This window comes from Carcharodon carcharias, chromosome 28 (assembly GCF_017639515.1).
Source record: "Carcharodon carcharias isolate sCarCar2 chromosome 28, sCarCar2.pri, whole genome shotgun sequence".
Classification (NCBI taxonomy): domain Eukaryota; kingdom Metazoa; phylum Chordata; class Chondrichthyes; order Lamniformes; family Lamnidae; genus Carcharodon; species Carcharodon carcharias.
In genome coordinates this window covers 14,669,218-14,690,541 of record NC_054494.1, presented here as the reverse complement: position 1 = coordinate 14,690,541, position 21,324 = coordinate 14,669,218, and the positions used below count along the sequence as shown (strand labels likewise).

At 46.7% G+C, this 21,324-nt stretch overlaps 1 protein-coding gene across 3 annotated transcripts in view; it reads right to left on the bottom strand.

The window, feature by feature from the left end:
* Positions 1–21,324, bottom strand: part of LOC121270704 (transmembrane protein 150A-like) — a 108,217-nt gene that overhangs the window by 12,417 nt on the left and 74,476 nt on the right. For all 3 annotated transcript variants that reach the window (XM_041176047.1, XM_041176046.1, XM_041176048.1), the window contains one exon: positions 18,785–18,912. In XM_041176047.1, the coding sequence (XP_041031981.1) occupies positions 18,785–18,912 (128 nt within the window). The remainder of the gene's footprint in view (positions 1–18,784; positions 18,913–21,324) is intronic.

Below are 21,324 nucleotides of genomic sequence, written 5' to 3'. Positions count from 1 at the left end.
GTGTTTTCAAAAAAAGCCTCATGGAGTCTAATTCTTTATGGGAGACTGTCTCAGTGGCTCAGCCAGGTGACTGGGAGCAGACACTTCCAGAATCCTTCAACCCTGAGCAAAAAAAAAGGCCAATTTTGTCTTTCAGCTGGGTCTTTTAATCTCACACAGGCACAAACCAGACAAAAGAATGCTCTGAGGCTTCTTTTCAGCCTCCTAACTGTGTAATATTGAACCAGCAGATGTGAATCTGTCCAGGCTTTAATCCCTTTGTTTCATCTACAAGGTTTCATTTTGCACTCAGAGTGATGCTCACTTTCCAGGACTTTTTATTTATTGATTCTCAAGACCAGAATTTATTGCGCATCCCTAATTGCCCTTGAGAAGGTGGTGGTGAGCCGCCTTCTTGAACCTCTGCAGTCCATGTGGTCTGGGTACACGCAGAGTGTTAATAGGGAGGGCAATCCAGGATTTGATTCAGCAACAGTGACAGAATATAATTCCAAGTCAGGATGGTGAGTGACTTTGGGTGGGGGGCTTGCGGGTGGTGGTGTTCCCATGTGTCTGCTGCCCTTGTCCTTCTAGGTGGTCAAGGTCATGGGTTTGGAAGGGGCTGTCAAAGGAGCCATGGTGAGTTCCTGCAGTGCATCTTGTAGATGGTACACACTGCTGCTACTGTGCATCGGTGGCAGAGGGAGTGAATGTTTGTGGATGTGGAGCCAATCAAGTGGGCTGCTTGTCCTGGACAGTGTCAAGATCCTTGAGTGTTGTGGGAGCTGCACTCATCCAGGCAAGTGGGGAGTATTCCATCACATTTGTGCTTTAATAGTAACAGCATTGTCTAGATTAGCAGTATAGACTAGAGACAGCTTTTTAAGGCAAGTAAAGGTTGGTGTTGTGACATTTAGGGAGTCAGTATAAAACAGCAGTGCTTCTCCCCTTGGAAATTATGTAAGTGAAAGGATTTGTATGACAGTTACATGCACATGCACACTCCTTCCATGGCTGTAGCATTCTCACGATAGCCAGTTAGTTATCCTATATATGGAAGCGTTTCTGGTCTCCCATATAATGGGGGGATGGGATGGGGTGGGGTCCCCAGCTTAACCATTGGACTCAGGGATCCTGCTGGATGTGAACCAGAAATTCAGAGCCGGAGCTCTGGTTTCCACCTACCGGGGCTGCCTGGTGTGCACTTTAAACCCTGTGCCCACTGCTTCAGCATGTTGCCATTATGTCAAAGACTCACTCAAATAGTGGGATTGTTTGAAGGAAATGTTGAGCGGGGCTGCTTTATGGGGGTAGTGTAGAGTGCAGCTGCTTTATAGGGATGGTGTAGTTTGGGGCTGCTTTATGGGGATGGTGTAGAGTGCAGCTGCTTTATAGGGATGGTGTAGTTTGGGGCTGCTTTATGGGGATGGCGAGGAATGCAGCTGCTTTATAGGGACGATGTAGTGTGGGGCTGCTTTATGGGGATGGTGTAGATTGCAGCTGCTTTATAGGGATGGTGTAGTGTGGGGCTGCTTTATGGGGATGGTGTAGATTGCAGCTGCTTTATAGGATGGTGTAGTTTGGGGCTGCTTTATGGGGATGGTGTAGAGAGCAGCTGCTTTATAGGGATAGTGTAGTGTGGGGCTGCTTTATGGGGATGGTGTAGAGTGCAGCTGCTTTATAGGGATGGTGTAGTGTGGGGCTGCTTTATGGGGATGGTGTAGATTGCAGCTGCTTTATAGGGACGGTGTAGAGTGGGGCTGCTTTATAGGGATGGTGTACAGCGAGGCTGCTTTATGGGGATGGTGTCGAGTGCATCTGATTTAAAGGGACTGTGTAGAGTGGGGCTGTTTTATAGGGACAGTGTAGAATGGGGCTGCTTTATGTGGACTGTGTAGAGTGGGCTGCTTTATAGGGACGGTGCAGAGTGGGACTGCTTTATAGAGACGGTGTAGAGTGGGGCTGCTTTACGGGGACGGTATAGTGTGGGGCTGCTTTAGGGGGACGGTATAGAGTGGGCTGCTTTATGGGGACGGTATAGAGTGGGGCTGGTTTATGGGGACTGTATAGAGTGGGGCTGCTTTATGGGTTGGTGTAGAGTGGGCTCAGTAGGGACATTGGAAGCAACAACCTTAAAATCTAGATTACAGGCACTCTCCAAATCATTGCTAGGATCTGCTGATGGTACGAAGGTGGAATTCTAAGCTGTTTGTGGGCCTTGCTTTACCTGAGAAAAACACATCTTCTGTACTTTTGCTTTAATCAAAGGTGCCATCTCTTGCATATTTGAATTAATTTTTAAAACAAAGGTCAGGCATCTGCACTGAGCTCCATCCAAGTGCTCAGGAAGACTCAACCTGCAAAGGAATCATTACTTCAGCTTTGAACTGAACACTATTTATGTCTTGTCTTTTAAAGTATCTACATTAGGTGAAGCAACCTCAATAACTGTTATTATGCCAATTTGCAGCCAGAGGGCAAGAAAGGACCAAAGAAAGGACAACATTCCAAACTCACGCCATCATTTTTCTCAGAAGCATTTGTTTTATATTCTCTGTATGGATTTTATGATTGTTATTGGAAGCGTGTCGACAGTTAAGAGTTAGGAAGTCTGAAGGTATGCGAACTCTTACTTTTAATAATTGAGTAAACTGGGCCCCTTCCAGCGATGAAAGGATGAAGTTAGACGATGAGGTAAATCAGGCAGAAGCAGGGGGCACAAAGCTCGGCTTTACCGACCCTGTAGATGGGGGGAAGGTGGGAAGGCTGACTGAGGGAAAAGGTTGGGAAACAAAGCGTTCGGGCGGAATGGTCGGGTCTTGTTGGTGTCAGGCAAGATGACGGGCGGGGGAGGGGGGTGTACAATGTGTACAAGATGGCAGGCGGGGGAGGGGGGTGTACAATGTGTACAAGATGGCGGGCAGGGGGGGTGTACAATGTGTACAAGATGGCGGGCGGGGGAGGGGGGTGTACAATGTGTACAAGATGGCGGGCAGGGAAGGGGGGTGTACAATGTGTACAAGATGGCGGGCAGGGGAGGGGGGTGCAATGTGTACAAGATGGTGGGCGGGGGAGGGGGGGTGTAATGTGTACAAGATGGCGGGCGGGGGAGTGGGGTGTACAATGTGTACAAGATGGCGGGCGGGGGAGGGGGGTGTACAATGTGTACAAGATGGCGGGCAGGGAAGGGGGGTGTACAATGTGTACAAGATGGCGGGCAGGGGAGGGGGGTGCAATGTGTACAAGATGGTGGGCGGGGGAGGGGGGGTGTAATGTGTACAAGATGGCGGGCGGGGGAGGGGGGTGTACAATGTGGAGACAATGTGGCGAGATGGCCAAAAATCACTTTATCGCCGGCGTGAAACCAGTTTGCGATCGTTCACCGCACCCAACAATGGCGGCCGTGTCTGTCACCGCTAGCAACCTAATTGCAATTCTTTAGCATCTCATGATAAGCCCTGCTCACCAGAATCATCCCCCCCTCCAGCCACCACACCCCCCCCCCCCCCCCCCCCCACCCCCGGCCCCCAACTTCCCTGTCCCCCCACCGTCACCCACTCCCCCCGTCAACTTTGGTCCCCATGTCGGGGTGACTCCAGAACGGTGTGCTTCACAGATACCTTTGAAGGGCGTGCACCTGGCAACCTGAACTTTGAGAGGAATTCGGAGGTGAGTGAACACAACCTTGTGCAGAGTTCGTGAGCATCGCCCGAGGGGCATGGAGGAAGAGGCACCGCGCATTGGCAGGGGACACAGGCCAGTCGCTTGGGGGCGAGGGCTCCAGTGTGGGCCAGGCCGGGAGGGGGGGGGAGGTGGGATGTTGGGGGGTGGGGGGGGCAAGGCCGCACAGACTGAAGGACATACCCAAGCACAGGGTGTTTAGATGGCTCCTGTCATTCCCGCAGATGACTGAGAACCAGTGTCGCTGAAGACTGTGCATGTCTAGGGAATTGGTCGGTCACATACGCCACCTGCTGCAGGATTTGGCACCACAGGGACATGGAGGGCAATCACTGCCAGTGGCCGTGAAAGTGACCACGGTGCTCAATTTTTAGGCCAGTGGCTCCTTCCAGGGCTCCAGAGGTGACTTGTGCGGGATCTTGCAAGTCTCCACACACAAGTGTATCTAGGAGTTCACGGACGCTATCTTCGCGAAGGCACAGAACTTTGTGCATTTCGACCAGGATCAGGAAAGCCAGGATTTGCCCAGATCTCAGGTTTCCCACAGATGCAGGGTGCTATTGACTGCACTCACATGGCACTTAGATCTCCGTGGCAGCAAGCAGTCAACTACATCAACTGCAAGGGCTTCTATTCACTGAATGTTCTGCTGGTGTGCGACCACCACAAATGCATCCTACAGTATTGCGCACGATTCCCAGAGGGCATTCATGACTCCTACATCCTTAGGAGATCTTCCAGGGTCCAGAGAGGTTGCAGGGTTGGTTCCTCGGGGACAAGGGCTACCCAGAGAGGACGTGGCTGATGATGCCCGTGTGGCAGCCTCAGGCTGCAGCAGAGTGATGGTATAACCAGGCTCAGGACACGACCCGGACTTTAGGGGGGCAAACGATAGGCATCTTGAAAATGAGGTTCCAATGCCTCGTCGGGTGCATTCGAGCACTGGAATCCAGTCCACCGAGGGTGTCGCACATCATGGTCACTTGCTGCACTCTACACAACCTGGCGCTGTGACGGGGTAAGGGTCTGGCTGAGGAGGAGATGGGAGAGCTGCACGTCTCCTCCAATGAGGATCATGTTGAAGGTGATGCTGTTGATGAGGTCCTCGAAGATGAGTATGCCAGGGATGAGACCTTCGCACTGGCCAGACAGGAGGTCCTCATAGCCCCAAGGTTCATGGAGGATGATGAGATGCAGTGAGTACAGTCCTGACATCCTCACCTTGCATCTGTGAACGTTTGACTCCTGTGTGGCTAATGGCAGCGCACATACCCTCAGTGCTCAGGCTTATGTCATGGAGACGCAGCGGAGACCCTGATAGTCACTAGATTCCAGGAGGATGATGATGAGATGCAGTGAGGACACTCCATAGATCCTCACATTGTGTCTGTGAATGTCTGACTCCTGTCAGGCTGAGGGCAGCTCGCTTGCGCTCAGGGAGACGTAGCTGTGAAACTTTAAATGCATCTGATCCTTTGCCAGCCTTCAGTACCTGAGCCCTTCAGGAGCACAGCGTCACTGGTCACAGATACTGACGAGATGGGGGTCAGTCCCACCTTAAAGGTGCTGAGAGCACAGAGAGAGAATAATGGAACACGGCTATGCCCTGCCTCTGACGACTTTGGCGGGCGTCCTCTGGAGGGTCTGAGACCTGGTGGGCCCCGGCCTGCTTTGGGTGTCTAGCTGTGGCCCAGCCAGCGATCTGGAATGTTCCCCATGTGTGCATTATTAATGAGGCGGGACTTGCCGGGAACAGGACAATAAGGTGCGAAATCCCGCTATTTCGGCAGACGGGTAAAGCAACTTTCTTCACGCCCGCTCTTTTGCACTTAGCGCAAATCGGGGACGATTCTGCCCTTAGTGTAGGATTTCCCCACGGGCTTTAGTGGGGGTCCGGAGCCCACCTTGCCGGGCGCCAGACTCGGGGAGCTGTTTCTCGGAAGGCGGCCTCCTAATTGGGCCCCTCGTCGCTCGCTGTCCAGTTAAGGAGACGAAGGGGAGGGGGAGGGCGGGGATGCTGCTGAACCAATCATAGGGCGGCCCTGCTGGGAGAGATGGCCGCTGCTGAGACAGGTAGGAGACCTCGGGGCGTGAATTTCAAATAAAAATTCAGAAGGACTGAGCAGTCAGGTCCCGCAGAGCAGCAGGGAAACCCCTCCACTCGCAGCATTTGGGCCAGGCATGCAACCTTACTGCCGGCGGCCCCCTCTTTGGGAGGTGAAGCCCCCCAACAGGGCTTCCCACTAACTTCACAACACCATCCCACCCCCAACCCCCACCACCTTCAAACTTGCCACCCCAGGGCAGCGAAGATTCTGTCCTTAGATTAGAAGAGGAACGAGAAGGAATGTACTAATACAAGAGGCAGGATTGGATTTGAAATCTCTCGTTCGATAAAAGCCGCAGGTGGAATTGCACTTTTTTTGTAGATGTCATAACATGACTTGACACGACTTTAATTAAACAACCAGATGTTGTACTTACGTGTTACAGTGTCTACCACATCACCATTCAATGGAAGGCTTTGTGGCAACTGTCACTAATAATAGGGTATCATCTAGCACTTTAATGAAAAAAGCTTCTTATTCATCCCTTTGAGAACCAATAGCTCAAGTAACTCTGGGATATGAGCCTATCTCTCAATCCTTCTTCCCATTCACCTCCTCTGTCCTGATCTCTCCTTCTAATTTCACCCCTTGCTGTATTTTCACCCACCACCTCTGCCCCTTACTATTTGGCCCTGAACCATTTGGCCTTGGGTTTCATCTCCATATGACCGCACCCTAAAAAATTCCAAGTTCAAGACAATGAGAATCTTGCCTTCCACTTCCTTTGCCCTGGGGCTCTCTCTCTCTTGGCCAGGAGGGCTGCCCTCGTATCCGTTTCTGATCTTCGCTGTCCTCCAGGACCCCTCACTCTGTCCTCTTGCATTGCCTGACTCTCTTCACGGAGCAAGGTCACCATGACATTGGCTGTCTCCGTCGCTTCACTCCCCTTACCTACCCTGATCCAGCTCCCTCTGAGTTTGCAATCTATCGTTCTAACCCAGGGCTTCCCGCACCTTTTTCCCGCTGTGACCGCATTTTGGAGGCTTGAAAACTGCCATGACCCTTCAGTGACAGTGTGAGAGTGGGCTGGTGTGGGTTGGGGTGGGGTGGGGGGGAAGGTGGGGAGACCCTGTGCAAGCAGAAGGGCCTGTGAGAGCAGGGGGTGGGGTGGGGTGGGAGGCATTGAGAGGCAGGCAAAGTGTTTAATCTTCAGGGATTTTCCAAATCCCACCTTTTCACTGGCTTTTTTAGAGTGAGAATCGGGCTTCAGAAAGATTGGTCAGTTAGGCCGGGCCTACTTTTTGGAAAAAAACGCAACGATTTAAAGCGGCCTTGCAGCTCTTCACATTCAGTCAGAGCTCCATGGCAGCCACTGTGGCCTCGGAGCTCACAACGCCAGAGTCTCGTCCCGTGGGGTTACGACCCACAATTTGGGAAGCCCTGTTCTAACACCAATACCATTATCAGGCATGCTGACAGTGTTACATGGCAGAAAGACCATACTGATGCCAATTGCCAAGCCTGGTAACTCCTCTTTGGACCATGATTAACTCCTCTTTGGACCATGACCCCTCCCTCAAATCCTCACACCACCCCCCCCACCGTCCCAAAACACATCCCTCTCTTTACCTTCTCTCTGTTTAAATAAAAATTGGAATATGGACAACCAAAAAGTCAAAACAAATTAGATCAAAAAGTTTCATATTCTGCGGTATATCTCAAAACGCCTCTCGTCCAGGACCCCTAACAATCTCATCATATATGTATTACTTTATGTAAAGCAATCAGACAGTTAATAACTTTCATCCACCCAGTAATGTCAATTCTTTTCTCAGGCATACATTTCCCACAATGAGCGATTACCTACATAACATTCAATGGATATACTGTCTTCAGTATGCCCCTTGTACAGAATCTCACTTAAAATATTTAACAGATAGAATCCCATATCCACTGCCTCCATAGGAGCCAGTGTTTCAGCAGCTGAAGTACTTTTAATAACCCTTTTTATTTTCTTAGCTTTCAAAGCTAAAGGACAACACTTCCCATTTTCACCCATAAGAAATATTATGAAACCAGCTGCACTAGCACACCATCAGGGTATGCTGCTCCTAACCTGTATGTTTGTATTAACATGTGGACCAAATTCTAAGCTTCTCACTCTGTTCATGATGGGCTCAGTAAGCATTGTGAGCTGCAATGTGAGCTTGTGAAGACTATATCTCTTGGCATGGAGTCTATTCCTCACCGTGCAAAGGGAAGACTGAAATGCTTATCAAATAGTAACACACGGGATAAATGTGAGGCAGAAATCGGACTTCTGCCCAAATGGATGTGGAGCAGAGATTAGCTCTAAACCTTGGACCAGATATATGGAAGAGTGTAGATCTAAACCCTGGATAGGTATGAGGTAGTGTGCAAATCTATAAAATAGATAGGTATAGGGTATAGTACAGATCTGTAGATATATAGGGTAGGGCATAAATCTGTACCCTGAATATATATAGAGTGGAGTGTAAGTCTATACTCTCGATATATATGGGATACTCTTGATGTAACTTGTATAGCCTGAAAATGGAGCTGTTGGCTCAGTAACTCAGGCCAATTCAGATACTCAGAACAAGATCACTGCAAACGTGGAATGTGGAACAGGAGAAAGTTATTTTTTGTGGCTGGGCAATGCTGGAGTGCACAATTCCAGCATTGTTCACTGAGCCTTACTCAGGCTGGATCACTCCAAACGTTGGAACCATTTCCTGGCACAAGCTAGAGGAGGCTACAACTTGGGTCAAATTCACTGCAAACCTCCCTTTGTCTGCTGGCTCAGGGGTGACACCTGTTGTTTCGTTGATGTCCTATTTATAGACAGACCGAACAGGGCATTGTGGAGCTCACCAGCGCCAACTTCACCACAGGCAGAATTTTCCAACATGCATCGGCTGGGCCAAATCAAACAGTCATAATCAAACCTTTATTTGCCTGTATAGGCAGATGCAATGTTGCCAAGAAATGGGAGAGACTTGCAAACAGCTCTGTGGGCCCACTTGCCACGGAGAGACAGCTTGGCAATGCTCCAAACGGAGTGCGCCGACGCTCTCTCCTGCAGCTGTAATCACAAGCTACCCTTTCAGCATTGACAGCCACCCTTCACCACCTTTATAGTTTGTGCCCACCTTGTCTTACAGCTTGGCTCTTGAAAGGGTTCCCTGTGTGTCCAAATTGCTGAGACTTAAAAAGGGCAGAGGCTTAGCCACAGAATGTATAGGTGTTTACAGAATTGCTGGAATTAAAATAAATTGTTGGTTGCAAAAATGCTACTTCATTAAAGGGGTATAGTGTCTAGTAAAGAGAGAGCGACCTTGTGAGAGAAAGAATTCAATTTTATATATTGCATTCCACAACATCCCAAAGCACTTTATATCACTTTATATCACTTTATATGCTCAAGTCTCTGGGGTTGAACCTACAATCTTCTGACTGAGAGGTGAGAGTGTGACTTACTGAGCCGCGGCTCCCATTGTGAAGCCAAGAGTTACCAGTCCAGCAATTTTGCCATCAACTATTTGTAATCAAGGTTGGCATTTAGCGTAATACTGAGAGAGTGCTGCACTATTGGAGGTGCTGCCTTTCAGGTGAGACATTACACTGAGGCCCTGTCAAGTGGAGCAACAGCCTAAAAATCACCTTAATATTAGAAGAGTAAAAATCAGGGCTGTGGGGCAGCTTCATTATACCTACCATGACGGTTAGAGTAAAATTAAAGGTTTTTAAAATAATTCCGCAGTGCCCATTCTCCAAGCCAACCTTTTACCTTTTCACCTCCATTGTTGAAATCTCATGTTGTGCTTTTTGTTAGCTAGGTTGTGTGAGGACTCTAGTGCTGACCACTGGCTAGCCAGCACAGTTCATTAATAGGAACCGATTGGTAGAGCCATCACTGGGAGATGGCATTTTCCCCTGCGGATCCAGATTACAAAGAGCAATCGTGACTCACAGAATAACATTAAGAACACGCTAAAGTGCTTTACTGAAGAAAAGAGGAATATGAGGCACTAAGGGTGGTCCCGTGGTGAACAAGCCAAGGGACGTTTACGTCTGTGCAAGTGGCTAAACTCCTAAAATCCCTCCGAAAAGGGAAGTCACTAAGCTTTGACTTTTACTCCCTTGGGCCTAAGCTCGCTGGATTTAGACAAGTGACACATATCCCCAGTGGGACAGAGTGGGGCCCAACCCAATATCCCCACACTCACCAGTTCACTTGGGCATTGGGGATGAGGGAGTTGGAGGGCAGGTTTATAACGCCCAGTCTCCACCTGTGTCACACTTGGCGCAAATTTGCAGACTTGGGAAGAGTCTTGGGCTGCGCACGTTGTTATTGACCCATTGAAGAGTTGATTTTATGCATTTCAGATGTTCTGAATCTGAGACAGAAATCAAACTTTAAACAGCCTGTAGTGCAACAGTTGTCTCTCAACTTTCCTGCTTTAATTGGGACATCCTAACGTTAAAACAGTAGCAAAGAACAAAAATAGATGCGCAAGACTCCCAAACTGACACAAATCCATGCCCCCTACCAAGCACCACTCCTTATTTCACCCACCTCATTCAAATCTAAACCTAAGTTTCTGTCATTAAATACAATAAATCCACTAGGGAATTCAGGAGAAACTTCTTTACCCGGGAAGTGGGGAGAATGTGGAACTCGCTACCACAAGGAGTAGTTGAGGTGAATGGCAATGATTGCATTTAAGCGGAAGTCCGATAAATACATGAGGGAGAAAAGAATAGAAGGATATGCTGATGGTGTCAGATAAAATAGGAAGGTTGGAGGCCCTTGTGAACCATTAACACTGACATGGAGCTATTGAGTCAAATGTCGCGTTTGCACACGAACAGGGGAGAGCACTCATCCTGAGTGAGGCACAGCCAGAGTGGGTATTGGCAATTTGGTGCGCCGTGGTAATTTAGTGCCTAGGGAAAGAGGTGCTCTTTGCATCTTTTCCTTGCTATCCAACTTCTTAAATCTTCAGAGAGTGGTCTTGCCCTGCTGCAGCAGTAGAGGCTACAAGGGAAAGGAATGACTGGTGAGTAGTGGGTAAGGTCAGGTAAGTATTTACTACTTTAATCGCTTATAGTTTAAGGTCTTTTTGTGGTTTATAGTTTGTATATTCCATAGTAACGAGGATCAGGAAAGAAGGGCCCTAGAGTAATTGATTTAAAAGGTTTAATTTAAAGGGATAAGTCATGGCAGGAGAGTTCAAAGCCGTGGTGTGCTCCTCGTGCTCCATTTGGGAAGCTGGAGACTTTTCCAGTGCCCGGGACCAGCATGTGTGCAGGAAGTGTGTCCAGCTGCAGCTCCTGGAAGCTCAGGTTTCAGAGCTGGAACTGCGGCTGGGGACATTGTGGAGCATCTGCGAGTCTGAAAGCATCGTGGATAGCACATTTAGAGAGGTGGTCACACCACAGATGAAGAGACTTGAGGAAGAAAGGGAATGGGTGACCACCAGGTCGTCCAAGAGAAACGGGCAGGTAGTTCAGGAGTCCCCTGGGGTCCCGCTCGCAAATTGGTATTCCATTTTGGAGGCTGATGAGGGTGATGGTTCCTCCAGGGAGTGCAGACAGCGCCAAGTTTCTGGCAGCCTGTCTGTACAGGAGGGGAGGAAGAGCAATAGTAATAGGGAATTCTATGGTCAAGCGCTACTGTGGGCGTCAATGTGACTCCAGGATGGTATGTTGCCTCCCTGGTGCCAGGGTCTGGGATGTCACTGAACGGCTGCAGGGCATCCTGAAGGGGGAGGGTGATAAGGTAGAGGTAATGGTACATGTTGGTACCAATAAGATAGGTAGAAAGAGGGATGAGGTCTTGCATCAAGAATTCAGGGAGCTAGGCAGTAGACTAAAAAGCAAGACCTCTCAGGTTGTAATCTCTGGATTACTCCCAGTGCCACATGCTAACAAGATCAGAAATAAGAGAATAGCGCAGATGAATACGTGGCTTAAGAGTTGGTGCAGGAGGGAAGGTTTTAGATTCCTGGATCACTGGAGCTATTTCTGGGGAAGGTAGGACCTGTACAAGCAGGACAGTCTACAGCTGAACCAAAGTGGGACTAACATCCTTGAGGGCGGGTTTGCTAGTGCTGTTGGGAGGAGTTTAAGCTAATTCGGCAGGGGGAGGGGACACAGAATGTTAGCAGAATAGGGACACATCATAATACAATAAAACAATTAAGTCACAGGGAGTACAGCTGCATTAAGTTTCAAGGGAGTAAGGCAAGGCTGGGTGGCCTCTACTTTAATGCCAGGAGTATTACAGGTAAAACAGATGAGTTAAGGGTGAGGATTGACACGTGGAATTTTGATATAGTAGCCATCACTGAGACGTGGTTGAGGGATGGGCAGGATTGACAGCTCAACATTTGGGATATAGAATCTTCAAGCGAGACATGGGAGGGGGTAAAAGAGGAGGAGGCATTGCATTATTAGTTAAGGAGTCAGTTACTGCAGTAAGGAGAGATGGTATCTTGGAGGGTGCATCGAATGAAGCTTTGTGGTAGAGCTTAGGAATAAAAAAGGGGCAGCCACATTGTTAGGTGTTTATTATAGACCCTCAGATAGTCAGCAGGAAATTGAGGAGCAAATATGTGCACAATTTGCGGAGGTGTGTAAAAACAATAATAGGGTAATTATATTAGGTGATTTCAACTTTCCCAACATTAATTTGGATAGACAGAGTGTTAAGGGCATGGATGGAGCAGATTTCTTGAAATGTATACAGGAGAACTTTTTAGGTCAATACGTAGAGGGTCCAACAAGGGATGGCACAGTGCTGGACCTAATTCTGGGGAATGAAGCCGGACAGATGGCTGAGGTGGTGGTGGGGGAGCATTTTAGTGATAGTGGCCACAACATGGTACAGTTTAAAAACAAAAAACTGCGGATGCTGGAAATCCAAAACAAAAACAGAATTACCTGGACAAACTCAGCAGGTCTGGCAGCATCGGCGGAGAAGAAAAGAGTTGTCGTTTCGAGTCCTCATGACCCTTCAACAGAACTGATCTTTCTTTACAAGGAGGGAAATATAAGCTGGTTTAAGGTGGGGTGGGGGGGGGGGAGAAGTAGAGAGGGGGGGGGTGGTGTTAGGATAGGAGCAGATCATCAAAAGATGTCACAGACAAAAGAACAAAAGAACACAGAGGTGTTGAAGTTGGTGATATTATCTAAATGAATGTGCTAATTAAGAATAGATGGTAGGGCACTCCAGGTATAGCTCTAGTGGGGGTGGGGGAGCATAAAAGATTTAAAAATAATGGAAATAGGTGGGAAAAGAAAAATCTATATAAATTATTGGGAAAAAAAACAAAAGGGGGAAGAAACAGAAAGGGGATGGGGCTGGAGGAGGGAGCTCAAGACCTAAAGTTGTTGAATTCAATATTCAATTTCAATCTTTTATGCTCCCCCACCCCCACTAGAGGGGGTGATATAGGGAGTGACAAGGTATTGGAGGTGTTGGCAGGCTTAAAAGTGGACAAATCTCCAGGTCCAGATGATTTGTGTCCCAGACTGCTGAGGGAGGCAAGGGAGGAGATCGCAGGGGACCTGACCCAAATTTTTAACTCCTCTCTGGCCACGGGGGAGGTGCCAGAGGACTGGAGAACAGCTAATTTGGTTCCGCTATTTAAGAAGGGTTGTGGAGATAAGCCAGGGAACTACAGGCCAGTGAGTCTCACATCATTGTTAGGGAAAATATTGGAGAAAATTCTGAAGGAGAGGATCTATCTCAACTTGGAGAGGCAAGGTTTGATCAAGAATAGTCAGCATGGCTTTGTCAGACGGAGGTCATGCCTTACAAATTTGATTGTATTTTTTGAGGAGGTAACCAGGTGTGTAGATGAGGGTAGTGCAGTTGATGTAGTTTATATGGATTTCAGCAAAGCCTTTGACAAGGTCCCACATGGGAGACTAATAAAGAAGGCAAATGCACATGGGATACAGGGTAATTTAATAAGGTGGATTCAAAATTGGCTTAGTTGTAGGAGACAGAGGGTGATGACAGAAGAAAGCTTTAGTACCACAAGGATCTGTGCTGGATCCCCTATTATTTGTCATTTATATAAACGACATAGATGACTATGTGGGGAGTAGGATTAGTAAGTTTGCGGATGACACAAAGGTTGGCCGGGTGGTTAATAGTGAGGTTGAGTGTCTTGGGCTACAGGAAGATATAGATGGGATGGTCAAATGGGCAGATAAGTGGCAGATGGAATTTAACCCTGAAAAGTGTGAGGTGATACATTTTGGAAGGATTAATTTGACAAGGAAGTATTCAATGAACAGCATGACACTAGGAAGTTCTGAGGAACAAAGGGACCTTAGCGTGTGTGTCCATAGATCTCTGAAGGTGGAGGGTCATGTTAGTGGGGTGGCGAAAAAGGCATATGGGACACTTGCCTTTATCAATCGAGGCATAGATTACAAAAGTAGGAAGGTCATGTTGGAGTTGTATTGAACCTTGGTGAGGCCACAGCTGGAGTACTGTGTGCAGTTCTAGTCGCCACATTATAGGAAGGATGTGATTGCACTGGAGGGGGTGCAGAGGAGATTCACTAGGATGTTGCCTGGGATGAAACATTTAAGTTATGAAGAGAGATTGGATAGACTTGGGTTGTTTTCGTTGGAGCAGAGAAGACTGAGGGGCGACCTGATCGAGGTGTACAAGATTATGAGGGGCATGGACAGGGTGGATAGGGAGCAGCTGTTCCCCTTAGTTGAAAGGTCAGTCACGAGGGGACATAAGTTCAAGGTGAGGGGCAGGAGGTTTAGGGGGGATCTGAGGAAAAACCTTTTTACCCAGAGCGGTGACGATCTGGAATGCACTGCCTGGGAGGGTGGTGGAGGTGGGTTGCCTCACTTAAAAAGCACCTGGATGAGCACTTGGCACGTCATAACACTCAAGGCTTTGGGCCAAGTGCTGGTAAATGGGATTAGGTAGGTAGGTCAGGTGTTTTGCACGTGTGAAGGGCCTCTTCTACACTGTGTGATTCTGTGATTATGTGCTGTAAATCCATGTAATGCCAGTAAAAGGGTTAACATCTTAAATAGTTTAAAAAATGCACCAGCCTGTAGTAGCTGGTTAAAGTGGGGAACGCATCTTAAGACCCTGTCTGAGAGGCTTGTTTCACGCGAAGACTCGGGGCGGAATTTTACACTACCATCACGATGGGGGCGGGGCCAGAAAATCCCAACGTAGGTGTGAGTGGAAAATAGTGAGATGCATTCACAGTGAAGACTAAATGTCATGGAACCAATCTGGACTCTTTCAACAACCTGAGAAACTCAGTCAGAACTAACAGAACAGTAAAACCATAAGTTCCAACTCTCTCCCAAAGGATGGTGACTGAGTTTCTCTGGAATCCAATTCACAGTAAAGTATCTTTCTGATCCACAGTTATTTTTCAGTTCATATTATTTTCACAACATTAAATGCTAAACTACTGCTAACATCATTCAGACTAACTTTTCATTGGAAGTTAATTATTTGATTTGAGGACATAGCACCAGCTGTGAGAGATAATCCAACTTCCTGTACTTACACAGCTAGCCAAGCCATCCTTTAGAATCGAAAGGTACACAGGGTTTCTAATAAAAGGGAGAACTTAGCCTCTTAAATGTGCAGTTAGATTAGAAACAGCCCATGTTTCAGCATATGTGGAGGCACCATCTCCTATCCGTTTCTTCAGAACTAATTTCCCAAAACTAGCTTGAGGGAATGATTGTGAAACATGTCAAGCCATCGAACGCCAATTCTCATAAAGATGCAATAGCAGTGGGTTCTGTAAATACAGTCTGTGTTTGTGAATGATGCAGCGGGATGAGTATATAGGATAAAAGCAAAATACTGCAGATGCTCGAAATCTGAAACAAAAACAAAAATTGCTGGAAAAACTCAGCAAGTCTGACAGCATCTGTGGAGAGGAAGACAGAGTTAGCGTTTCGAGTCCATATGACTCTTCATCAGAACTGATTCATCAGAACTGATGAAGAGTCATACGGACTCAAAACGTTAACTCTGTCTTCCTTTCCATGAGTATGTAGGACCCTGTCAAATGTTTGACTATAGTACCAGCAATCCCACTGTACTTTGATGGGCTGAATGGCCTCATTCTGTGCTGTATTAGCTCTATGGCTCTACTCTGATGCGGGGCCTTGGCCCAGAACATTCTTTTCACTTTGACGTCGGTGTTGATACTGTTCTTGCCTCTGGGGGGCAGCATCGATACTGCTGCCTAACACTGGAAGCTCATCTGGTACTGATCTGTAAACTTTGGGAGTTGATCTAACATTTGATCATTGACACCAAGTGGCTCTCAGAGCTGGGAATTAACGGGGAGAGGATCTATGATTAACAGATAATGAAAACAGGTCAGGCATGTGACAGGGAAATTTGGCGTACAGTCTATGGATAGAGTGAGTTCAAGGGGCAGAACGGACCTGTTTCCATTTTTTAACCCTCTCCTTTTCTTTGCTGCCTCCACACTGGCTGCAAACATGTTCATTACACATTAGTTCACAGACACTTTCTGTGAATGTCTGTGGTTCATGGGGAAAAGTTCAAACGTAGCTTCCTGTCTGAATTGCTAATGCTCTGTGAGCTATAAGCGGCGATAGCTGAGTGTACAGCTGAGGCTGGACGTGCAGAGCCAGTTTGTCAGCTGCAAAATGAGGAACCAAACCAGATCCAAGGAGGGAACACAGGCCTTTTTAACACTACTGCCAGTGTAATATTAGAAAACCAGCCCCCATCATTCAACTGATTTATTGCTGGCCAGCCAGTAAAGGCTGTTTAAATAAGGTGTTCAGAGACCGATTGTTGATCCTGCTGCAAGCAATGCTGTGATTTACAGATGGCTCTCAGCCCATCTGACTAGCAATCTGGCCGAGAAAGTTGGTATAAACACTGAGCGCATTTGGATGCTATTTCTCCAACTGCTCGCCAAACAGAAGATTTAACTCACCCTACAAAATCACAAGATCATAACAGATGAGAGAGGCCATTCACAGAGATATAGGAACATGAGGAGGCCATTCAGCCCCTTGAGCTGATTCCACCATTCAAGCAGATCATGGCTGATCTGTATCTCAACTCCATTTACCTATATTGTGGCTACATATCTCTCCACATCCATACCCATTTGGCCCATCTTAGTTCATTCTTCCAGAAAGATCCTAATAAATCCCCCACTGTAGCATACAATTGTTTTTTTTAATGATTCCAGGGTTTAGGGCTCCATTACACCAACTGGAAGACTGCTCCGGACATTGATCAGTCTTTGGGTTCAGTTTTGATTCTCTTAACCTAACAGGATGGTAATAATCTCGGGATAGGGCAGTAACCTTCTCACCCCCTTGCCACTGGCTTCCACCTGAATCAGGGTAGATTCCTTTTTTAATATGGGAATCATGCTCTTGGAACATAAATAGGGCGCTGAGTGCCATTTAAGGCAGGAGCTGGTTGGAGTCTGCACAGGGCTCACTCCACCCAACTCCACGGGTGATGGAGCACACAGGGCACAGCCGTGGGTTAGCCTCAGATAAATAAGCTGGGCAGCTGCCACTCTGGCACAATCACCCTCAGCCATTGTGATTATCCCCCCACCAGCCCCACCCAATGATCTCTCTTCCTGACGGCAATCCTCTGACACGGGGTCAGCCTCATGGCTCTTCCCTGCACTGCCTCCAGTGGTTGAATGTCTCCCTTGTATCTCAGTGACCAGATCCTGGTGAAATATTGAAGGTGCAGACTGACCATAGCACTGTGCGGTTTGATCATTATCCTTTGTGTCTTATTCCCTACTTTTTTTGGCCACGTGTAGCTCAACAGCCTACTTGGCTTTGCTGATTGCCATTCTGCATTGATTGGACATGTTTAACGTTAAGTCTGTTAAGACTGCGGGCAATTTTCCATCTTAGCTATTGCGACACCATTCATGTATTGTTTATTTTTTCCTTTATTTGTGCAGCATATTGTACTTGTCTGCATTAAACTTCCTTTGTCATCGCTCGGTCCACTTAAAAAAGAAAAATCTTGCCTTCAAAACATCCCTTTCACCATTGGACATCCCATAGTGCCTTAAAGTATCATCCGTAGTTCAGTGTAAACGCTTTGAGTCAGGCGGTTGTGTATGCCAGTTCCAGACCTGAGCACAAAAATCTAGGCTGACACTCCATTGCCATACTGAGGGAGTGCTGAACTGTCGTGGATGCTACCTTTCATATGAGACGTTAGACTGAGACCCCATGTGTCCTTTCGAGGGCACGTAAAAGATGCCATGGCAGTATTTCAAAGACAGGCAGACGAGTTCTCCTCTGGTTTCTGGCCAGCATTTATCCCTCAGCCACAATTAAAAACAGATTATCGGGTCATTTAGCTTATTGTTTTGTGTGGGTTCCTGCTGTGTACAAGTTGGCTGCCACATTTCTAACATTGACTATGGCTGGAAAAATAGACATTTTGTCAAAGCTTTTCAGGACTCATCAGGACAAATCGTGAGAATACCAAATGTAAAGGGAACAACAATTTATACCGTATGAGAAGAGAATGCTGATTGGTTAGCAAGTGGACTCTGATATATACTCTGAATCCACTATAAGAGTATATATCAGAGTCCACTTGCTAACCAATCAGCATTTTCTTCTCATACATTGTACATAAATTATTGTTCCCTTTACATTTGGTATTCTTGAGAACTGTCCTGATGAGTAAAAAACAAAAAGCTTCAACAAAAAAATATTTTTTTTCAGCAATACTCAGCTTCTGTACTACCAAATGACTATTTCTAACATTATAACAGTGACTACACTTTGAGAAATGATTCATTAGTTATAAAGCACTTTGGGACATCATGACGATGAGGCACTCCGTAAAAGAGAGTTCTTTCCGTTTTCTACATAAGTGTAGTCGCTGTTGTAAAGTGACTACAGAGTTATTTATTTTAACTGGGTTGGCACCAATTTAACATATTGGACAGATGAATAGTATGGTTGGCAAGAGTCACTTCTAAATTTTCTTTATATTTTACCTGGAAGTTTCCCACGACGATGAGCCCTGCAGCGCAGATCCAACATGCCACCAGTGCTGCTGTGTTCAGTAAGGAGTTCTGGTGTCTCTCCATCACCTGCGCGTACCGTAGCAAACCCACCAACATCACTAAAACAAAAGGACATGGTGTCACATCAGCCCATTTATCTGTAACATCTCACATGCCAAAGACAAGAATGATGAGGGAAAACTCTTTCCTCTCAAAGAGGAACATGGAGGGATCCATCCATTTATGCTTTACTCACTTTACAGGTGTTTACAATGAGGACCCACTATTGTCCAGCATTCCTCAAGAAATCCTTTGCCAGTTTGGTATTTTCACACACACTTTTTTTCCCTTTGAGGAATGGTGGGGAAATGTTACAAGGATTAGCAGGCTGATTCTCAACCTGTTGAACTCCATCATGAACACTCCTTCCATAGCCAACAAGCCCTGGAGTGGGACTTGAACCCAGAGCTTCTAGCTCAAAGGCTGGGACATTATCTCCTCGAGTCACAAGACCTCCAAGAGCTCCTTTGCTCTCCTAGGTAATATTGAATTAATCCACAATTACACCTTCATTATCAAACCTTCAGCCTGAGATGTCCCTCAAAAATATCACCTTACATTCACAACTGCTTACTCAGACAGCAATTGTCACCCACTCCTGAAGTGATTATTCCCCCTGGGATAGTTTCCGTTTGGGCTCTGTAGCTCAGTTGGTAGCACTCTCACTTGAGCCATAAGGTTGTGGGTTCAAGTCTCACTCCAGGACTTGAGCACAAAACTCAAGGCTGATGCTCCAGTGCAGGTCCGAGGGAGTGCTGCACTGTCAGAAATGCTTTTTTCTTTCCAGAGCAGACATTAAACTCAGGCCCCGTCTGCCCTTTCAACTCGATGTTAAAGATCCCAGGTCATTAGTTCAAAAAAGAGCAAGGGGGTCCTTCCTGGTGCTCTGATCAATATGTATCCTTTAACCAACATCGCAAAAACAGATTATTTGGTCATTATTATTTTGCTGTTTGTGGAAGCTTACTGTGCATAGATTGGCTGTCATATCTCCTACATCAGTGGCTCTACTTTGAAAGTATTTCATTGGTTGTAAAGCGCTTTGGGAGGCCCTGTGGTTGTGAAAGGCACTATAGAAAAACAGAAAGACTTAAATTTCTTATTGCTTGACGGACATCCATTCAGGCATCTGAGGGAGAAAATATTGCAACGTATTTTCTGGTCCTAGCCCACCAAATGTACTTGCTGTTGTGGGTGGGCACAGCAGGCACAGGAATATGGTAGCAGGCAGGGGGAAGGGGGAAGAGAGAGGAGGAGAGTGTTTTCGTAAAGGGGCATGGTCAATTTAAATGGATGGACAATCAGGTGGGTTTCCTTAAGGACATACATGCCTTCCAACCAAATTTTCCAGTATTTGCAAGGTGCAGGCAATCAGGGCGAGTACAGGGGAATTTTTGGAAAGTTGCAATTAACAACAGCTCACATTTCTGGAGTGTCCAGGACATAGGGAAATATTTCAAGGCTGCTAACAGAGGACAGGTGCGGTGCCAAAGAAAGGAGATATTAACCCGAACGCTTGATCAAAGGAAGAATTTCACAATGTCAGGACATCTCCAAGCACTTCACAGCCAAATAAGAGCTTGCTGAAGTGTATCCAGGTAATCAATGTAATTCACCTTCAGTGTGCCATTATCAGCAAAATTTGTACACTGACGGGTATGTAGAGTAAAAGGGACTCCAGTTACCCCCTCAAAGCAATCCAGCTGGTTAGTGAGCTATGACCTATTTGCTTATAAAATCATGCTGACTATTCCTAATGACCTCGGTGCTCTTAATAACAACCATGTAAAATGGCGCTGCATCAATGACCCATAGCAACAATTTCATCACAAATCACCAGATTAACAAATTCTGTACTAACTGCAAGTGGATCATCAACATCTTCGTCTTAAGTCAACAAAAGCTTCTTAGTTTTATTGGATGTAGCGGTCTTGTGGAGGAGCCCATCAGGGAAATATTGAAAATCAGAAGGGTGGAAGAAACTAAAGGTCCCTCTTAGTCCATCTTCCTAATAGCTCATCCAATATGTGCCCCTCTGTCCAATTCATACATGAAGATAGCTACACTCTACAACCTCAATCATATTCTTCTTCAGTCCTCTCCCCTCCAGAATCCCAAACTGCCTCCATAATATTTTATTCATTTCCCCTTATCATTTCCATAGCTCTACATTGGAACATTACAAAAGTGATTACCCTTCAAAAATTACGTTATTGGTTGTTAAGCGCTTTGGAACAGTTTGTGAAATGAGCTGTCTAAATGTAAGCTTTTTTTTTTCTTTTCTCTTCTCTGTACTTTTCCAGATCAATTTTTCTTTTCTTCAGTTCATTCATGGGATGTGCGCTTCACTGGTAAAGCCAGCACCTTTTTGTCAAGTTGTGTTCGAGACGGTGGTGTGAACCAACTGAGCGGCTTGCTAGGCCACTCCTAAGGACAGTTAAAAATCAACCACATTGCTGTGGATCTGGAGT